This window comes from Leishmania martiniquensis, chromosome 2 (assembly GCF_017916325.1).
Source record: "Leishmania martiniquensis isolate LSCM1 chromosome 2, whole genome shotgun sequence".
NCBI classification, from domain to species: Eukaryota; Euglenozoa; class Kinetoplastea; order Trypanosomatida; family Trypanosomatidae; genus Leishmania; species Leishmania martiniquensis.
Genome location: NC_090137.1, coordinates 352,843 through 371,269, shown reverse-complemented (window position 1 = coordinate 371,269; position 18,427 = coordinate 352,843). Strand labels below are relative to the sequence as shown.

At 62.4% G+C, this 18,427-nt stretch overlaps 6 protein-coding genes across 6 annotated transcripts; all 6 read right to left on the bottom strand.

Annotated features, from left to right (window-relative positions):
- Nucleotides 1–2,170: 2,170 nt before the first annotated feature.
- LSCM1_08291 (uncharacterized protein) lies at nucleotides 2,171–4,216 on the bottom strand (the record flags this gene model as incomplete). The annotated part of the gene is made up of 1 exon (XM_067325625.1): nucleotides 2,171–4,216. One exon carries the CDS (start codon nucleotides 4,214–4,216, stop codon nucleotides 2,171–2,173), a length of 2,046 nt encoding a protein of 681 aa, XP_067181652.1.
- A 2,353-nt stretch (nucleotides 4,217–6,569) lies between these two features.
- Nucleotides 6,570–6,851, bottom strand: LSCM1_08290 (uncharacterized protein; the record flags this gene model as incomplete). Its single annotated transcript, XM_067325624.1, has 1 exon — nucleotides 6,570–6,851. The coding sequence occupies one exon, from the start codon at nucleotides 6,849–6,851 to the stop codon at nucleotides 6,570–6,572; it is 282 nt and encodes a 93-aa protein (XP_067181651.1).
- Nucleotides 6,852–7,870: 1,019 nt separating this feature from the next.
- On the bottom strand, nucleotides 7,871–8,845 carry LSCM1_08289 (uncharacterized protein; the record flags this gene model as incomplete). Its single annotated transcript, XM_067325623.1, has 1 exon — nucleotides 7,871–8,845. The coding sequence occupies one exon, from the start codon at nucleotides 8,843–8,845 to the stop codon at nucleotides 7,871–7,873; it is 975 nt and encodes a 324-aa protein (XP_067181650.1).
- Nucleotides 8,846–8,880: 35 nt separating this feature from the next.
- On the bottom strand, nucleotides 8,881–10,323 carry LSCM1_08288 (uncharacterized protein; the record flags this gene model as incomplete). Its single annotated transcript, XM_067325622.1, has 1 exon — nucleotides 8,881–10,323. One exon carries the CDS (start codon nucleotides 10,321–10,323, stop codon nucleotides 8,881–8,883), a length of 1,443 nt encoding a protein of 480 aa, XP_067181649.1.
- A 1,668-nt stretch (nucleotides 10,324–11,991) lies between these two features.
- Nucleotides 11,992–14,946, bottom strand: LSCM1_08287 (uncharacterized protein; the record flags this gene model as incomplete). Its single annotated transcript, XM_067325621.1, has 1 exon — nucleotides 11,992–14,946. One exon carries the CDS (start codon nucleotides 14,944–14,946, stop codon nucleotides 11,992–11,994), a length of 2,955 nt encoding a protein of 984 aa, XP_067181648.1.
- A 642-nt stretch (nucleotides 14,947–15,588) lies between these two features.
- LSCM1_08286 (uncharacterized protein) lies at nucleotides 15,589–16,044 on the bottom strand (the record flags this gene model as incomplete). The annotated part of the gene is made up of 1 exon (XM_067325620.1): nucleotides 15,589–16,044. One exon carries the CDS (start codon nucleotides 16,042–16,044, stop codon nucleotides 15,589–15,591), a length of 456 nt encoding a protein of 151 aa, XP_067181647.1.
- Nucleotides 16,045–18,427: the final 2,383 nt, after the last annotated feature.

Sequence of the window (18,427 nt, the reverse complement as noted above, 5' to 3'; positions counted from 1 at the left end):
AACCCTTAACTTGGCGTGACTACGTTATGCGAATAAAGCGGAAGGGGAGAAAACGTGATGTGAGTTACTGACGAGTCTGCTTGCGGCATGCGGTAGGCAGCAGCGCGCGACCCTGGTGGGGGCATGGTTGCAGCGCCTTTGGTTGTCTTGGACGTGTTGGTGATCCATAGAGCAAACGTGCGTGCTGGTGCCAGATCTCTATGAGGAGCGGCATCGGTAATATTAGCGTTGTAGTAGCCGCAACTATCACTAGGATGTTGTGAGAAAGAGAGCAACGTGACTTTCGCTCTGAGTGTGTGATGATGGGGAAGGCGCATCCTTGCGGCGCTACGCGGTCGCGCTCACGACCAGCTGTGGAGGTCTTCGTGACACAGTCGGGGGAGACCAGGTCGCCTCATCAAGAGTTGCGAAAAGAAGTGGCGTATTGGTGTGGTTGCTTGCGAGCGCCAGGGAAAGTGGAAAACCGCGTGGCCATTCACTAGGTGGGAAGGGATCCCGATGAAAGCAGGGGCTCTGAATTCAAGCGTATAGGGGAGACAGCAAGGAAAGGAATTTGTGAGGAAGGAAGGCGGAGTCCCGTAGAGTTTATGGCGCGACGGGCGGTGAAGTGGTGGTCACATGCCTGTGTGTGCAGGGGAGGGAGGGGGAAGTGGAAAGCGATGAGGTGACGAGCGGCGTGCGTGGCCGATTGCTCTGCCGAATCTATCTCCACTGAAACAGTGTAAAGAAAAGTGAAGGGGTGGGAGATGAATGCGAAGGGCACAGATGTGTGTGCAGCAGCGGTATCAGCTGTTGCGCACCCGAGCGGGAACGCGGGACGTGGGAACAGCAGGGAAGAAGCAACAAAGAAGAACCACAAACGGCACAGAGGAAGGGAAAACGAGGGTTCAGCGGGCGGGTGCTTGGCTCCCACGCACATCATGGGAAAGGCGAGAAAACTTTAAGGAGAGCGGAAGGACTCTGCCGTCTCACTGATCATTAACGATATATATATATATATATACACTTGAGAGCTATAGAGAGAGGAAAAGAGGCGGGGTGAAGGAAGAAAGCTTCGGCCTCTTCACAAGCGCCCATACGGCTACGGCGTTCACAGTGGTACCCAACCTTTGAGCCGAGATCGCGCGCACAGCCTCCCCTACTCAGGGCAAACGTACACCACGCGTGTGCCATTTGCGCGACTCCCTGTTGGACGTCTTTGCACCGGTTCCGTCACACCGTATCTTCTCGCTGGCAGCTGTGCTTTTCGGGCGGAAAAGGGGATAGAGCAAGGCAGTGAAGAGGTGCTCTGGGGGTGGGGGAGGGGGCAGTGCGGCTGGGTACGGATACCGTGCGCGGTGGCACATAGAGGCGTCCATGTGCCTCTGCGCTGGGACAGTCGGGGCGAAGGCCAGGAAAAGCTTCGCGGGCGGGGTGGCGCTTCACGACGGAGGCCACTTGGAGTGCTGCGTGCATGTGCCGAAGGCATAGCCGAGATACCGTAGCAAACGACAAGCAAAGTCGTGATAAGAGAAGAGACACATGAAGAGGTGGTGGGCGAAGCGCACGACGATCAACGATTGTCAAGGATGGAAAAACGCCGTACGAGGAGGTCGGCATAGGAGCCCGCACAGAGGGAGAAAGGGAGAAGAGGGCCGTGTGCGTTAGCACAGTGAGAAACGCAGCCACGCTCGTCATGCGAAGCGGGTTGTAATGCCCGAGAAGAACAAGAGTGGAAAAGAAGACGGCGTGTCGGCCACGGATGTGTCGAGCTCACTTGCTCGACAGTCATGGAGGCCGGTCTTCCAGGGGGGGGGGATGGTGGCGCTGCGGATACGTTCACCGACGCACCCCCACCCCCACGCGCGCGGCGAAGAGACGGAGAGAGAAGCCGCCCACGCCAGACACAATAATGGAAGGGCACCAAGAAGAAGTGCCGTGAGATTCCCGACCGCAAGATGAGGTGTCGCTGGGAGAAGCTGGCGGTGCAGACTCAAAAGTATAGGTGGAAGTGTCTTCGCAGTTGCGTTCCACCACCTAAGCGACACAGGCATGCGCTTGGCGAGCACGCACGCACCTCTCACGGACGGGACACGAATGACAAGAAAGCCGGGAAAGGGGACAGAAGGCGACACGTCTAAGGGAGAACGAGGGAGGAAAAGGGAAGAGAAGCGCAGCTGTGCATTATCGGTTATGGCAGCTGCTCGTCAAGCAGACCATTGAGCCGCAGGAAGGCCTTCATATTTGCTTTGCGGCCAGCGAACTTCTCGTAGGCGACGTTCGCGTCCACCGAGTTGCCGACCGAGAGCACGCATGCGCGCAGGTGATCGCCGTTCGCCCGCGTCAGCCCACCGTTTTCGAGAAACCACTCGAATCCGTCGCAGTCCAGCACACGCGCCCACTGGTACACGTAGTAGTTAGAGGCGTACCCACCAGCGAATACGTGCATAAAGTACTCGCTGTGGTAGCGTGGCGGTACTTCGGCGAGCCCAACTCCGAAGGCCCGCATCGCCGCCTCCTCCATCTGCGATGGTGGCAGCACAGCCGCCTCCTCCGTGACCTGGTGCCAATAGAGATCGAGGTAGGCCGCCTTGACTACCTCGATCGTATGGAAGCCGGCGCCATACGTCTCGGCCGCCTTCATGCGATCCACCAACGTCTGCGGGATCGGCTCCTTGGTCTCGTAGTGAAGCGCGTAGTTCTTGAGCACGGCGTCGTGCATCGCCCAGTGCTCGTTGATCTGCGACGGAAACTCAAGGAAGTCGCGAGCGACGCTCGTGCCGGAAAGTGTCGAGTACTTCAGATTGCTGAGCATGCCGTGAAGGCCGTGGCCGAACTCGTGGAAGAGCGTCGTCACGTTTTCTCGAGTCAGCAGCGTCGGCCTTCCCTCAGCTGGCTTTACGATGTTCAGGACGTTGTACACGACCGGCTTCTGCCCAAGAAGAGAGGCCTGGCGAACATAGAAAGTCATCCACGCACCGCCACGCTTGCTCACGCGCGCGTAGGGGTCAAGGCAGAAAATGGCGAGCGACTCGCCCGTGGAGTCGAACATCTCAAACGTCATCACGTCTGGGTGGTACACCGGCAGATCTGTGCGCCGCTGCATTGCCACGCCGTACAGCTTCTCCGCCGTGTAGAAGACACCACGCTCCAGCACATTGTGCAGTTCAAAGTAGGGCTTCGTCTCGCTCTCGTCAAGGTTGTAGTGCCGCTTGCGCGCCTGCTCCGCGTAGTAGCGCCAGTCCCATGGGGCCAGCTCGCAGTTGCCGCCCTTCTCTCGAATCATCTGCCTGATGTCCGCTGCCTCCTTCTGAGCTTTGAACGCTGCCGCCTTGCCCATGTCGCGCAGCAGCGCCTCCGCAGACGCCGGGTCAGCCATCTGGTACTGGAGCTGCCACTCAGCAAAGCTTTTCTTACCGAGCAACTTTGCCTTCTTGAGCCGTAGCTGTGCAATCTCCGTGACGATGGCGCTCGTGTCATTCTCGTCACCGCGCCCGGCGCGCTGCTCGCTCGCCTCGAACAGGCGCCGCCGCGTCTCGCGGTTGCTGAGCGACGCGAGAAGCGGTTGCTGCGTGGTGTTGACGATGACCAGCGCGTAGCTGCCTGGGTGGCCGAGGTTCACCGCCTCCTCCTTCGCCGTCGAGATCTCATCCTCGCTGAGACCCTCCAGCTCGGCAGCATCAGTCACGATCAGCGACGCAGTCTTGCGGGTGTCCATCACCTTTTTGGCAAAGTCGATCTCGAGGGTGGCGAGGCGCTCGTTCAACTGCTTCAGCCTCTCCTTGTCCGCATCGCCGAGGCCGGCGCCGGCCTTTCGGAACTCCCTCTCGTAGTGCTCCACGAGCCGCAAGTCCTCGCCAGTGAGACTGCTACGCTCGTCGTACACGGCCTTGAGGCGGCTGTACAGGACGCCATCGAGGTAGATCCTGTCCTTGTGGGCGGAGAACGCTGGGGCGTAGGCTTGCTCGAGCGCCTGCATCTCAGGGCTTGTGTGCGCAGAGCAAAGGTTACGGAAGATCAGCTGCGCGCGCGTAAGCAGCGCGCCACTCTTTTCGAGCGCAACAATTGTGTTCTCGAAGGTAGGTGCGTCAGGGTTGGCCTTGATGGCCTCGATCTCCGCCATCTGCTCCCTCATGCCCTGCTCGAAGGCGGGTGCATAGTGCTCCGCCTTGATCTTGTCGAAGGGCGGGTATTGGTAATGCAGACTGCTCTGCTGAAGCAGCGGGTTAGCGGACATGTTGACGCGCTCAAGAGGATGCTGGGCACTGCTGGCAAGGCTGAGCGGCACAAGAAACGTTCGGCTCAGGGGTGGTGGCGAGGGGTGGAGGAGAGGAGGCGGCAGCGGCAACACACACTCACGGGGCGGAAGAAAAAAGCGGACACTGCGGGGGTGAGTAGGCGAGAGTGAGGGAGATGCGTTGTGGAGAAGCTGCAAAGTCGTGGCACAATGCACATGCATGGACGCGTCAATTCGCTTGCACGGCCCCACATCAGCGCGGACGTGCAAGTGCGGCGAGACATTCGGGAGAAAAGGCCACGCGGCGTTGAGGAGCAGGAGGGAGTGGGGGAGAGTGCGCGCGAAGCTGCCGCGGCAGCGACTCATCAAGTGAGCCAATGAAAGAGCTGTGGGAGGGGATGCTCACGCAATACCGCAGGTGGTTGCGCCGTGCGGCGGGTGTGGGCGCACCCGCCGCACAAACTGCGAGCTGCAGTGCGGGGGGACGGTGAGGCAGACCTTTGAAAGAAAGAGCCCAGCCGTTTCGGGCGAGACGCGCGTGGCCTGGAAATGCCGTGTTCCTGGGAAAAAGTGTCCAGTAGGCCCGAGGGCTACGGGTCGATGTGCGATACATAGAGAGCAGACATACGTCAGCAGCACGGAAAGGGGAAGAAAAAATAAACGGCACCCACGCGAGACAGTGGGTGATAGAGAGCACACACGCACGCACACCAAAAGAATACGCGCATGAAAGCGCACAGAGGGTTCATTGTGTGTGTGTGGTGAGGCGCCCTGCAAAGGAAAAAAATGGGGAGAGCCTAAAGGCGAGGCGGCAGTGCGCGTGCACACGACAAAAGAAGGGAAGCGTTGGTGCTCGAGGAAGGCACATATCAGAGCGCTGCCATGGCAGCAGCGGTGGCGACCGTCGCGGCGAACCCGGCGTTCGTGTAGGAAGCAGTGGCGCGCAGTACTTCGTCAAGGAAAAGAGTGGGGCGCCCGGCCGCTGATCGCCAGTTCTCTATGAAAACGGCGTGGTGTGAACGGCCCAGCGCCCTTCTCTGCACAAAAGCGGAAACGGCCGGCAGCGGGCAACACGCAAGATCTTAAGGAGAGGGGAGGGATAGGGTGGAGAGTGCGACGTTCTGCGTCGCGCAGCGGCTCGTTGCGAGTGCGATCGTGCACACCAACGGGAAAGGAAAAGGCGAAGCCGGCAATGGGTGAGCAGAGCGAGGCAGTGCACCGAGAGAAGCGTCAACTCGCTGCGTGCGGCGGTGCCTGTCTGTGTAGGCACAGCCGACGGCAACGGTCACTGAGGGGTGGCGGAGGAGGCCAAGCAGACGTGAACATCTGTGGCGTGTTTGTTGAGAAGACGCCGGACAGACCGGGCACGCACCCACGCAGACGCCGACGCACTGCTTAGCACTGCTTCGCGTCACCCTTATTTTTCCTCTCGCCTCAGTGCCGCGCGCGCGTATCCGCTCTCGGCCTACACGATGGAGCTGACGACCACGGCAACCGTACACGAGGGGTGGTTGATGGCGAAGCACACAACCGCCTTGGCGGCCTCGCGCACTTGCGCAGAACACGCGATCGGCGAGGGGTTGCTGACATCTTGGGATCGCAGATGCGGTGGCGCCGCCAGGACCTCGCCCCTTGGTGTGTTGTTGGCGGCAGAGGGCATCATACGCACGTACACGTCAACGGGCGCGACATACAGCTCGGGGAGCTCGAAGACAAGACGCCCTGCAGTTTTTTGCTGCCATTATAGGCGCCCTACACTCTGTCCTCGCGCAACGCACTCGGGGATGCGGCAGAAACAAAGCTGCTAACGCCCTCCCTGCACCTTCTTGCCCATCGACCGGAGCCTCACGAGCCGCGCTGCTTACGAGAAGAGCGACGCAGACAAGCTTGTGTTTCGGTATACTGCCGACGCAGCGGCCCGATACTCTTCGCGAAGCGCAGCCCGATGTCACGCGATTGCTGCCGTCGCCGCCGTTGAGCTCATCCGCGAGCGCCGATGGAGAAGTGCCGCCCACGTCGATGAGAAGCGCCGCGCAGCCATCCTCGAGCGGTGTATCCGAGGTGGCGCGCCTCAGGCCGGTGTCGGCGGCGGCCCCTACGACGGCTCTGTGTGTGAGCTCCTGCGCCGCGCGTACTGGTCGGGGGAGGGAGAAGGCGTAGGGGTGCAGGGGCGAGGGAAGCGACTCGTACACGGCGAGAGCTGTCGGGTGTGCGGGAGGGACGACGATGAAATGAGTGTGTGTGCGCTGCCACGAGGTCCGCGCATCAGCAGCAGACACACGTAACGCGCACAGCTGGCATCAGCCTCGAAAACTGAAGCCGGTGCAGAGCAACCTCGGATGAAGCCTGGCATCTACAGAGCGCGAGGGCGGGGAAAATGGAGGCGAGGTACCGTACAGGCGTGCACGCTCAGCAGCGAGCGGGTGCGCGGAGGTGTTCGTGTACAACTCTCCCGGTGGGAAGAGGATAACAGAGACGCCGCCGTAGGGCGCCTCTCTACCGCAGCCCGAAAGGAGGCAGAGCAGTGCGCGGTGACAGCGGCGTGGCCTCCAACGAGGCACGAAACAGCGCTCCCTCCAGCGACTGTGCCATTCGCTCTGCTTCCTGCCGACATCTGGAGAGGCTTTCTAAACATATCTGACACTCTGCAGAAATCACCTCCCACCGCGGGTCGTCCACTGTGACGTGCGGAGCGTGGCGAGATGATGAAGGAGGTGAAAGGTACGGCGGCTGTGTCATCGTCACGCGCGGTGCCGTGGCGCGGGAGTGCACCGGAAAAAGACAAAGGTCAAAGCGGTTTTCCTTCGACTCTGACACGCATTTGTTTTGGGGGCGGGACGGATGACTGAGTGCCGCAGAGGGCGCGGTCGTGCGGCGGTCACACACGCGATGGCGTCGTCGACGAAAGTGAGCAGGTGAGCCACAGGCACCGAAGAAATGGCGAGGAAAGTGTGAGTGAAATGATGAGAGAGGGAGACAGACAGACAGGCAGATGGGGAAAGGAAGTGGATCGCATCCGCAGATAATCCCTGACACACAGGGACACATCTGCCAAGGAGTGGGGGGGAGGCTGCTGCAGCGAGTGTACAGAAATTGCGAGGAGAGGGGCTCACCATATCACCTCATCGCTGATTCAGCGGGCCCTTCTCTCTCTCCCTCGCCCGCACTCACGAATACTCGGGGATGTGCACCTGCACCGTAGCAGTGCTGGTAGCGTCTGAGAAAACTTTGATCGTGTGAACAAAGAGAGAAGGTGCGTGCTTCTGTGTGCCCCCTCGGTTTTATCGAGGAGAGGCGAGTGCCCACATGCACAGCGATTCATCGGCGCGGGCACTGCTCATGGGAGGAGGGGGGCTGAAGGCGGAACGTGAAAGAAACAATTCGGGACAACAGCGAAAGATGACTGCGCGCACATCTGTACACTGTGCGCCGACGTCGTACCGGAAAAAGTGCGGTGGCGGTGAGAGCGGAGGAGAGCGAAGAGGGCGTAGTGGCGTGTGCAACCTGGGCAAGGCAGCACCGCCCATCGCCCTCGCCTGCCAGAGACAGGCCAGGCACACTCGCCGGCTCCACACCATAATAAACGTTCAAGGAAAGACAAAAGAGCCACACGGGACGGTCATCGCTCTGTGCCATGGCCGCGCAGGCGTGGCCTCACTCGTCAAGCAGCTGCGCATCGCTCAGTCCCTTTTCAGGGGAGAGTTCGTGATTGGGCATCACCATGACACGATCGTCGCGCACCGCCAGCCTCACCTGCTCACCCTCTCGGATGCGGCCGTCAAGCAGCATCAGCGCCAGCTGGTTGAGCAGCTCGCTCTGCACGAGCCGCTTCAATGGGCGCGCACCGTACACGGCACTGTAGCCGTTCACACTGAGCCAGTCGTACACCTCCTTGGACTCCTCCAGCGTGATGTTGTGCTCTCTCAGCATCGCCTGCACCTGCGCAAACAAAATCTCAACAATGCTGCGGATGTTCTCCCGGCTGAGGCGGTTGAACATGATGATGTCATCAAGACGGTTAATGAACTCGGGCGTCAGGCGCTGCCGCACCTGCTCCATGACAGCCGACATCGCCACGCTGCTGGGCTCCCCCACCGGCAGGCGGGCGATGACGTCGGCACCGATGTTGGAGGTGAGGATAATGATGGTATTCTTGAAGTCGACGCGGCGGCCGTGGCTGTCGGTCAGGTGCCCCTCGTCCAGCACCTGCAGGAGAATGTTCGACACACTCGGGTGAGCCTTCTCAAACTCGTCGAAGAGGACAATTTGGTACGGGCGACGCCGCACCGACTCCGTCAGCTCACCGCCTTCCTCGTAGCCGACGTACCCGGGCGGGGCGCCGATCAGCCGGTGCACCGAGTGCCGCTCCATGTACTCGCTCATGTCGATGCGGCAGATAAACGACTCGTCGTCAAAGAGAAACTTCGCGAGGCTCTTGCACACCTCCGTCTTACCGACGCCGGTGGGGCCGAGGAAGAGAAAGGAGCCCAGAGGGCGCTTGTGCGAGTGCAGGCCGGCGCGCGAGATGCGCACCACATTCGTAATGGAGTCGATGGCTGCATCTTGGCCCATGATGGTCTTCTTCAGCTCCGCATCCATGTGGATCAGCTTCTCCCGCTCACTCGTCATGAGCTGCGCCACCGGGATGCCGGTCGCGCGGGCGATCACCTCCGCGATATCCTTGGAGGTGACGCTGTCGTGCACCATGAAGTTTTGGAGCTGGCGAGGTGCTTGTCCTTCTCGATCTGCTTCAGCAGGTTTGGGATTTGGCTGTGCTGTATTTCGCCCGCCTTGGCAAAGTCGCCGCTGTTCATGGCCTGCTCAAGGTGGTGCCGCAGCACGTCAAGCTCCTCGGTGCGCTGCTTGATCGTCTGGAAGAGGCTCTTCTCCTTTCTCCACCGCTCCTCGAGCGCGTCGTACTCCCTCTGCTTCAGCGAAATGTGCTCGTAGAGGCTCGCCAGCTTCTCTTTGCCCACCTCGTCCTTATCCTTCTTCACCGCCTCCGCCTCGATCTTCAGGCGGATCAGCTCGCGCTCGACGAGGTCCAGCGCCTCAGGCTTCGACTCCTGCTGCAGGCGCAGGCGGCTAGCCGCCTCGTCGATGAGGTCGATGGCCTTGTCGGGTAGGCGGCGCTCCGAGAGGTAGCGGTGGGAGTTGACGGCGGCGTAGACGAGGGCTTCGTCCTTGATGAGGCAGCCATGATGGGCCTCGTACTTCTCCTTGATACCGCGCAGGATGGAGACGGTCTCTTCCACGGTAGGCTCCGTCACGAGCACCGACTGGAAGCGCCGCGCCAGCGCCGCGTCCTTCTCGATGTGCTGGCGGTACTCATCCAGCGTGGTGGCGCCAATACAGTGCAGCTCGCCCCGCGCCAGCGACGGCTTCAGTAAGTTCGCCGCGTCCATCGACCCATCGCCTGACGAGCCGGCGCCGACCAGCGTGTGCAGCTCGTCAATGAACAAGATGACCTTGCCCTGGGACTGTATGGTGTCCTTGAGCACACCCTTGAGACGCTCCTCGAACTCGCCGCGGAACTTGGCGCCGGCGACGAGGGTGCCCATGTCCAGCGCGTACACCTGGCGGTCCTTGATGCTCTCCGGCACCTCGCCCTTCACGATCCGCTGCGCCAGGCCTTCGACGATGGCTGTCTTACCGACACCAGGCTCACCAATCAGCACCGGGTTGTTCTTGGTGCGTCGCGAAACCACCTGGATGGTGCGCCGTATGACCTCCTCGCGGCCGACAATCGGGTCCAGGCGGCCCATGCGCGCCTCCTCCGTCAAGTCCCGCGCGTACTTCTTTAGGAAGTCGCCCGGTGGCACAGCGTTAGGGTTCACCCACGTGCGCCCCGGCTGCTGACCGCCGCTGCCACCTCCGCCGCTGCTGCCGCCGCTGTTCCACGGCGTCACGCCCGTCGACTGCCATCTGCAGCCCGTCGTCAGCGCGGCGTGCGCCGCGGGGCTCGACACCAACGGCACGTGCGCCACAGCCGCCCAGAGAGTTTTGCGGCTCCATGCGCACAGGAAGGGGCCGAAGGGGGCCGCCGGGGAAGCGGTGGTGCCACACCGGAGCGCCGTGGCGGCCCTCACGAGGGGCCTGCGCATCATGATAGAAGCGGCGGGAAGACGCTACGGAAAGACGACGCCAGAGGAGCAGAAGCGGCACCACTTCGTGCGCACGCTGCAATTCAAGATGGCCTCTCAGCGGCAACGCAAAGAGGAGAGGAAAGGACCGTGTACAGGCCGCTCCCCGCCACCTGGTGGGGTGAGATGTCGCTGCCTGTGCGTGTGTGTATCTGTATGCGAGGGGAGGGGGTGGAAGGAGGGGAAGATCCGCACGCACACGCGCGTCGAACACCGACTCGTTCCTCTTTTTTGATGTGCTCGTGTGTGCAGAGGCCTTTGGTGTCTGCAGACAGAGGAGGTGAAGCGATGTATGAGTGAGCGGGCGAAACGGCAGCAGGCAACACAGCCGGCTGAGGTCCCGTGGCGGCCGTCAGCGGGGAGAGCAAAGCAGTGATTGAGGGCCACAAGGGAAGAGAGCGAGAGAGGCAAGAGACTACGGATGGTGCGCCTGTGTACGCACAGTGATGACACGGTAGCTGTGGAAGCCCGCCGTCGGTGCTCAAGCCCTTGCTGGCTGTCATGCGGCTCACCCTCACACCCTGCGCGAAGGCGGCCCTCACAGCACATCGCCATACCGCTGCTCTCTCGGTCCCGGTGAGGGGACATCGCGGCCGGGCTTGGCGAGTCATCCGCGTAAATTTTCCTTTGACTTTTTTCGCTTCGCTCGAAGCGTATCCTCTTCCGCTGCGGCACGGCACTAACGGGCCGCACCCCTGCTCGACTGCCCGACCCACTCACACGTCCTCCCCATCGCGTGGGGGTGCGAAGGAGCGGTACACACACGCGCTGCAGCGACGCCTCCCCCCACCACCACTCAGCCATTTAGGCACTACCATCACCACCCCACCTCAAGCTCTGCCCACGCACCACCCGCCATGCACGCTGCCTCGCAGCCGCTCCCGCAATGACGGTCGGCACGTGGTGCAGTCCCCCTCCGGGGTGTGGTGCGGGATCCCTACACCAGCAGGCAGTCAGAGGCGGGCGAGATAGGGTCGAGCGGCGCTGGCGCGATGCCTGCCACACGGGCGGTGCAAACGTGTGCACCGTCTCGGGTCGCTCCGACGCAGCGCACTCCGCCACTCGGCCGAAGACATCAGCACCCACGACTCGCTCTCGCCTGTCCGCCTCGTAGGCAGTCAATCGTGGGTAGCCACCAGAAGCCGCTAGGCAGTGGGCGAGACAGGAGAGCTGCTTGGCTTCCACACAGAGTGGGGGCCCTGGGCCCCGGCGCCGCGTGCTGAGGGGCCTCCGCCCACCCCCGCCATCGGGAGCACAGAAAGTCGCGGTCGAACAAGAGCATAAGAGAATTTGTATAGCGTACATGTGCACCGGAACGCGCACACCTCTCCCCCACCCGGCCCCTCGTCGGGCGGGCCCCGTGGCAGCGAGAGCGCACGTGAGGGCTAAAACAGGTCAGAGCGTCACGGCCCGCCGCCCTCTCAGACGCGTGTGAGGCGCAGCTGCTGGCGCTGTGAGAAGGGGGAAGTAAGGGGAGAGGAGCGAAAGTGCACACCCTCCACCACGCAGTGCCGGAGGGGAAAACCAAAAGTGTACATCGTGCGCAAGGCGCCCGCAGAAGGACAACGCCGACGGGGAGGGGTGCGGTGGCGCATTGAGTGAGAAGGGCCTGTGCACTCAGCGACTTCGCCGTCACTGAAGCTGCGCCGCGCTCTGGTGGGGGCCCTCGGATGGCAGGTCTACTCCCTCACCGGGGGTGGTAGAGAGAGCGATGGCAGCGTGGGTGGTGGCACTCGTCGTTGAGCGCGGAGGCGCCACGAAGCCGTGGTATACAGCGAGCTCATCTGCCGCTAATGGCGACTCGGGGTGCGGCGCGGTGGAGTTGACGCCTGTGAAGTTGCCCACTCTAGAGCGCCTCTCCTCCTCCGCCCGCGCCGCCGCGTACGTCTTGCCCATGTCCGCCAGGCGCTCCCGCAGTACGTCATGCCTGGCCTTGAACTGGTCGGTCTGCGACCTGAAGAACTCAAGGGCTTCCTGCATCTGCCGCATCTGCTGGTTCCTCTTGATTAGGTTCTGCTGATGCGCAGTCAGCTGTTCCACAATCTCCGGCCCAGGCTGGTGTGCGACGGTGGCTTTGGCCTTCATATAGCGCTGCTCCACCGACTGGATAGCCGCCTCCTTCTCCTCCAGCTCATTATGCCGCTGGACAAGGACCCGCTGCAGCTTCTGCACGCGCTTCAGCAGTGCGTACGCCTCTGGCTCTGCCGATGCCAGCTCGTGATATGGATGCACGTTAACGGCGTGGCCCGCGTCATCCAGCAGCGCCCGCACCCGCACCTTTTCACGCTGCAGCTCACGCGCTGCGTTGTTCAAGAGCACGCGCAACTCCGGCAGACGAGCGACAAACATGCGCATCTGCTCCAGCTGCTGCGCAAACCGCGCCGTCTGGTACTCGAGGTGCTCCAGCTGCTGGGTGTGGTCATTGTAGAAACCCTCGTGGTGCTGCAGGAGGGTCTGTTGGGTGTGGGCCCGCTCGTACAGCGCATGCAGCTCCGTGGCGCGGTCCGTCGCTTGACGCTCGAGGATGTCCCTTTCGTGCACAACGTCGCGGCAGCGGCGCTGCTGCCGGGCCGTCTCAGCCGCCGCGTCGCTGAGAACCGCGCGAAGTTGCCGTACTTCTTGCCCCAGCGCATCAGCGCACCGCTGCTTTTTGCTAGCCCGCCGCTGGTAGTCGACCACGTGCGCCTCGAGCTCCTCATGTTGCTGTCGCAGTAGTTGGATTCGCTCGAGCTCAAGCTTCACATCCTTATCGTGCTTCTGGATGGCGCTGCGCATAGCTTGTACCTTGGCGAGCAGCAACGCAAACTCGTGCTGCTGCTCGCTAAGGCCGTGCTTGAGCTGGTCGTAGTGCACAATGTATGTGTTGCGCTCCGCTACCATCGACTCGAGCAGTGCTTGCTGCTGCTCGATGCGCGCCTCCACCTCCTTTAGCCTCTCCTCGCTCTGGGCCAGCTCGGCATCTTTATGCTCAATGTCGCTGAGAAGATGCGCGCACGCGAACGCGTATTTCTTCGCGCTTGCTTCGCTAGTCTCTGCCTCCTGCGCCACGACGTACACCTCATGGCGCGTCTGCTGAATGTGCTCTTCAACAGACATGAGCACACTCTCCAGTAGCCGAAGATGCCCCCTCTTCGCCGCGAGCCACGTTGCATTGCGCTGCTGCTCAGCCGCTTCGCCCGTGATGTGCTGCTGGAGGAGGTTGACCTCCTCTCTGACAGACGCCGCCGTCTGCGTGGCGGTGCGCGCCGCCTGCTTCGCGCGGGCGAGCGCGGCCTCTTCACTCTTCAACTGCTCTACCGCCTCGCGCTGCTTCTCGAGTTGCTCCGATTTTCGCTCCTCCGCAACGGCGTTGCGCCGCTGCAGCGCCTCGACGACTTTCTGTGTCTTGAGGCAGCGTTTGTGCACGGAGGCGATGGAGGCTTGATGTGCTTGCAGCTCCGCCGCTTTCTCGTGCACACGCCGCTGCCACAGATCGTTCTCCTCGTTGCACTCCTGCAGAGCCGTGTTGACATGCTGCAGCTGGCGGCAAACACCCTGGTACTCTTCGGTCAGTCGCGTCTCCTCGTGCTTGACGTCGCGCAGCTCCTGTCCATTGCGCTCGTGGTCCTCGCCTAGCGCGTCGAGGGTGTGCTGCTGAGATATGTGGTACGCGAGCCGGCGGGCAATCGTGTCCCGCACTGCCCGCAACTCCTGCTCCTTCACAGCCTTACTTGCCAGCACCATCTGCGCTTCCTCCTCCATCCTCGAGATGGCCTCGCGTACTCGATCGAGCTCAGCGGTATTGGCGGAGTTGCTGTTCACGAGCGCGGTGATGCGCCGCTGTGTGGCGGCCGCGTCCAGAGAAGCGCTACGCAGCTGCTGTGTCAGCTGCTCGTCCTCCCTCTGTAGTGTTTCGTGGAGGCGCCGAAGGCTGTGTAGGGCGGCCTCCTGCGCGGGTAAGTCGATCGGATCCTGCGCTTTCGCCTGCTGCTCAGCAATCTCGCGCTTGAGCGCGGTCACCGCCTCCTTCAGCTGTGCCTCCTTCTCCTTCACCTGCACCAGCCGCCGGGAGGTGCGCTCCGTCTCAGCCTTGAGATTAGCAATCGTGTCACGATCGCCCAGGGTCAGCTCAGCCGCCGCGATCGCTTTCTCCGCACAGGCCTCGATGTCGCTCTGCAGGTCGGCGCACTTGCGCAGCAACCGGCCCTCTCCCTCGTGGCTGCGCAGCAGGGAGCTGTGGAGGCCGTCGTACTCGACGCGGAACCTGTCAAGGACATCGTCTCCCTCTAGCGTCATGAGCACCGCCTGATATTGCCGCTCGCAGTCCTCGAAAGTCTTGCACTCCGCCACGATCGCCTGGAACTCCGCGTTCTCGGCCGCTGTGAAGAGTGGGGAGCTCGACTCCGTCGTGGTGGCGGGGTTCGCCGCAGCGCTGGAGCTTCTTCGGGCAACTGAGCTCCGCTCTGCGGTGTCGCCTTCCCCACCACCCTCACGCGAAGAGGCGTTCATTTGGCCCCCCTTTGCGTGCTGTGTGCTGTGTGTTGTGTATGTGTGCTTGCGTGGGGGATGAGGGGGGGAGAGAGAGGGTGTCAGGTGCGGCGGCTGCATCAGCAAGCAGCAGCTTCAGCCGCGTCCAAGCAGAGTGCTTGGCAGCCGGCACTGTCAGGAAACCGCAACAGAGCGCGTCTGTCACCTTCATCTCTTCGCCATAAGCGCAGCCGCTGAAATGCGAAAGGGGCCCCCTCCCGCCCGCCGGGCCGCCCACGAGCGGCAGGAGAGGAGGCGGTGAATGGCGAGCACGCGCACGCGAGAAGAAAGTTTCGGTGAGCGGGCGGGCCGGTGCGCGTACACGCCAGTGTTGGAAGAACGGAGAATGGAGAGGGCTGCGTGTACGCTGCTGGCTGAGGACGAGAGTCGCCGCCATCCCAAGACATGAAGGTTTGTTTATCTGCGTGACGCTCTGCATCGCACGCGGCGCACAACGCGCCATACAACACTGCGCGTGGCGAACAGTGCACATGAGAAAGGGAAATGCCGAACGCAACAGAGGTGGAGCAGAGTCGAGGTGAAGTCGGGTGTGGGAGGGAGAGGAGGGAGGGGAGGAAGGGGAGGGGATGGCACAGCCGGGCGAGACTACAGCCCCTCCACCTGCGCCAGTGTGCAGAGGCAGATGCCAGCAACAGCCCACCGCCACACACACACACACACTTCGCGGTGACGCGCTCTTCGTGTGGGTGCAGGAGCTCAGTCTTATTTGAGAGCCATCGATATGAACCGCAGAGAGTCCAGGACAGTGTCTGCGTCCCTCTTGAGCTCTTGAGAAGGCCACTCGCGCTCCGCGAGCAACAGCGCCAGGTCCGCCTTCAGTGGGTTGTGGTCGTCGGGATCGAGGAGGCCCCTCTCCTGCCCGCGAAGGCACAGCTCCTCCTGCAAGCTAGCGCGGCGCGCCAACTCAGCCTGTAAGGGCCCCTGGTAGTAGGTGATGTCCGCCTGCAGCTGCATGACAGCCTCCTGGCGATCGCGATGTCGAGCCTGGAACTCTTGGCTGTGGTGATGCTGCCGGAGGAGGTGCGTGCGGGTGGCCACCAACGCATTGTTGAGGGCAACCGCTTGCAGGAGTAGCTGCTCCAGTGAGCGCTGCGACCAACTCAATGCGGCGCGTGCATGGTAGCTAAGCCAGGCTGCGGACGCCTTCATGTCCCGCATGCGCAGGGCCGAAGGGCCACCATGGCGGCGCTGACGCGCTCGGCAAGGCGGTCTCCGTGCCGCACATGACTTTCACAGACTCATTTATCTCCACGCGGGCCGCAATGGCCGCCACTTCGTCTGTCAGGAGGCTGTCTGACGTCAGCGGCGGCAACTTAGAGTCAGTCGCATAGTCCTCGACGGACTGGTCATCCAGCTTCCCTTTCTCGACCGCGGCGCCGGCGGCATGCACCTCCCCATCTCGGCAGACGGCATCGCTGCTGCCCCACAGCGGCGGTGGCCCTGACTAGGCGAGGCTGCGGCAGATGGCGCCACACAAGATGCCTCGCTGGTGAGTGGCGATGGAAGGGATGAGCTGGTGGTGCGGTGCGGCGGGCGTTGCATCGAGACTCTCGCGCACCTCCGATGGTCTAGTAGCCGCGCCGTGGAGGCAAAAGTGCGGCATGGTCGCCCACGACCGCGTCGAGCGAGCGCTGACCAAAGAGAGATGTGGCAGGCGGAGCCCTTCGGAAAGGAAGAAGAGATGTGCACGTAGGCGACAGGAAGACTGGCAACGGTGGCAGTGGGCCCGCAGAGCTCACCATACATGCGCACGCCCACACCCTTGTGCTGTGCATAACGTGGGAATCACTGCGCCGCCGGTGTCCATACCGACCGGAGCGAGAGCATCAAGAGCGTGGGGGACAAAATTGGGTAGAGCGGTTGCAGCCTGAGAGTGAAGAAGCATGCGCTGGCCTCTGCATGGAAGCCCCCTCCCCTGAGGCACGCGCCGGGCACATGCCACCCCAAACGCAGCCATGACAACACCTGCGCGCCACAGTCTTTGCCCGGGGTGAGGGCGTGGCTGCAGGCGCGGCTCGAGCAAAGACTCCCGCGCCAGCTATATGCGAGCGAAGAGAACGCAGTTGTTGCCACGACAAGAGCGGCTGAGCACGAAGAGGAGTCTGTGGCGTAGACGAATGGTAACGCTGCGCCCACAGACACCAACGCGGGGCAGCAAAAGGCGAGAGAGGGGGGACGCCGTCCGCCATGAGCAGCCCGTCGACACCAGTAGGCATGCGAAGAGATATTTCAGAGGAGCGTGGAGCCGTACTGCACCCGTAGCCGCTCTGGTGCACTCCCCTCTCCCCTCCGCTCCTCCGCGCTTCCCTCTGCGCGGACTTTCCTTCGCGTGGGTGTTGGTATTCGGCGATGGCCCTCAGCGACTTCCTCACTGGGCGGCTGGTGAGACCGTTCGGCGTGGAGGCCACGCTTGTTGCCCGATTTGCAGCGTAGGCACAGTCTCACGTACGCCCGCTCCTCTCCCTCACACACACACACACGCGCACGGTGTGACTGTCTGACTGGGCGGTGGCCATCAGAATGCTGATGGCAGCGCCTGAGTTCGCCAGTGCACCAGGTGAGTCGGCAAGTCATCACGCACACAGAGAGAGGCGCCCACACCTCCGATCGTTTCTGAGCCCGTCATCTTCGCGACGCCCCACATCTGCTGCTGCTGCTGCTGCAGGTGCTCTCTCTCTCCCTCTCTCTCCTGCTCCACCGCCTCACTCCCCCCTACCCCACCCCACCCCTCGGCTTTCCCACACGTCTGCTCACCATAAAGCGCCAGGCCCGAAGGGGCGCCCACACGAAAGCGGCGCTGCACGGAGCGAAGGAAGTCAAAGGCATCCCGTTACGGTTTGGGTAGTGTGCACTTCCTCGCCCTCCCTCCCACACATGCAGCGCCGCACATCATCGAGACCGTGACAAGGAGGACCTGCAGCGTGTGCGAGACTGAGGTGACTTCGCGGGACCAACTCTGAAGGTTTGGGGGAAGTAAGGGGTCAGGGGGAGGGGAGGCCGTGGGGTCATGCTGTCCAGCAGGAAACAGCGACACGGGCGGTAGACATATATCCTGCACGACGGAAATCGGGCGTTCCAGCAGCCCGAGATGGCTGGGGACTGTGCCCGTTGTGCCCCCTCCAGATGAGAACGCCGCCGAAAAGCCGAATCTGCGGGCCGTTCGCCGCTGAAAACTCCGCAGTGGCTGCGCACGTCGCGGTCTGCAGCGCATCTGCCCGCTTGAGTGTTGATGCTAGGTGCCGAATGCGCCTGGCACAAGCTTTCTGGCCATCCTACGACAGCGCCCTGCCGGCACTCAGCTGCCTCCAGGAGAAGGAAGCGATAGACAAGAGCGCCCACAGATCTTCCTCTGTGTAGGCCTCTTCGCGATGGAGCTCTCTGAAGGCGGTGCGATCCATGCGCCCTTACCCAGGCCTACCACAGTTTCTCTGCAGGCAGCGCCCGCGTTCTCCGCTGACAGCAGGCGTGGACACCTTCCACGAAGGTGCCGCGGGCGGACTGCTCGAGACGGATGCACGCACTCCCCGGACACCTCCACTCT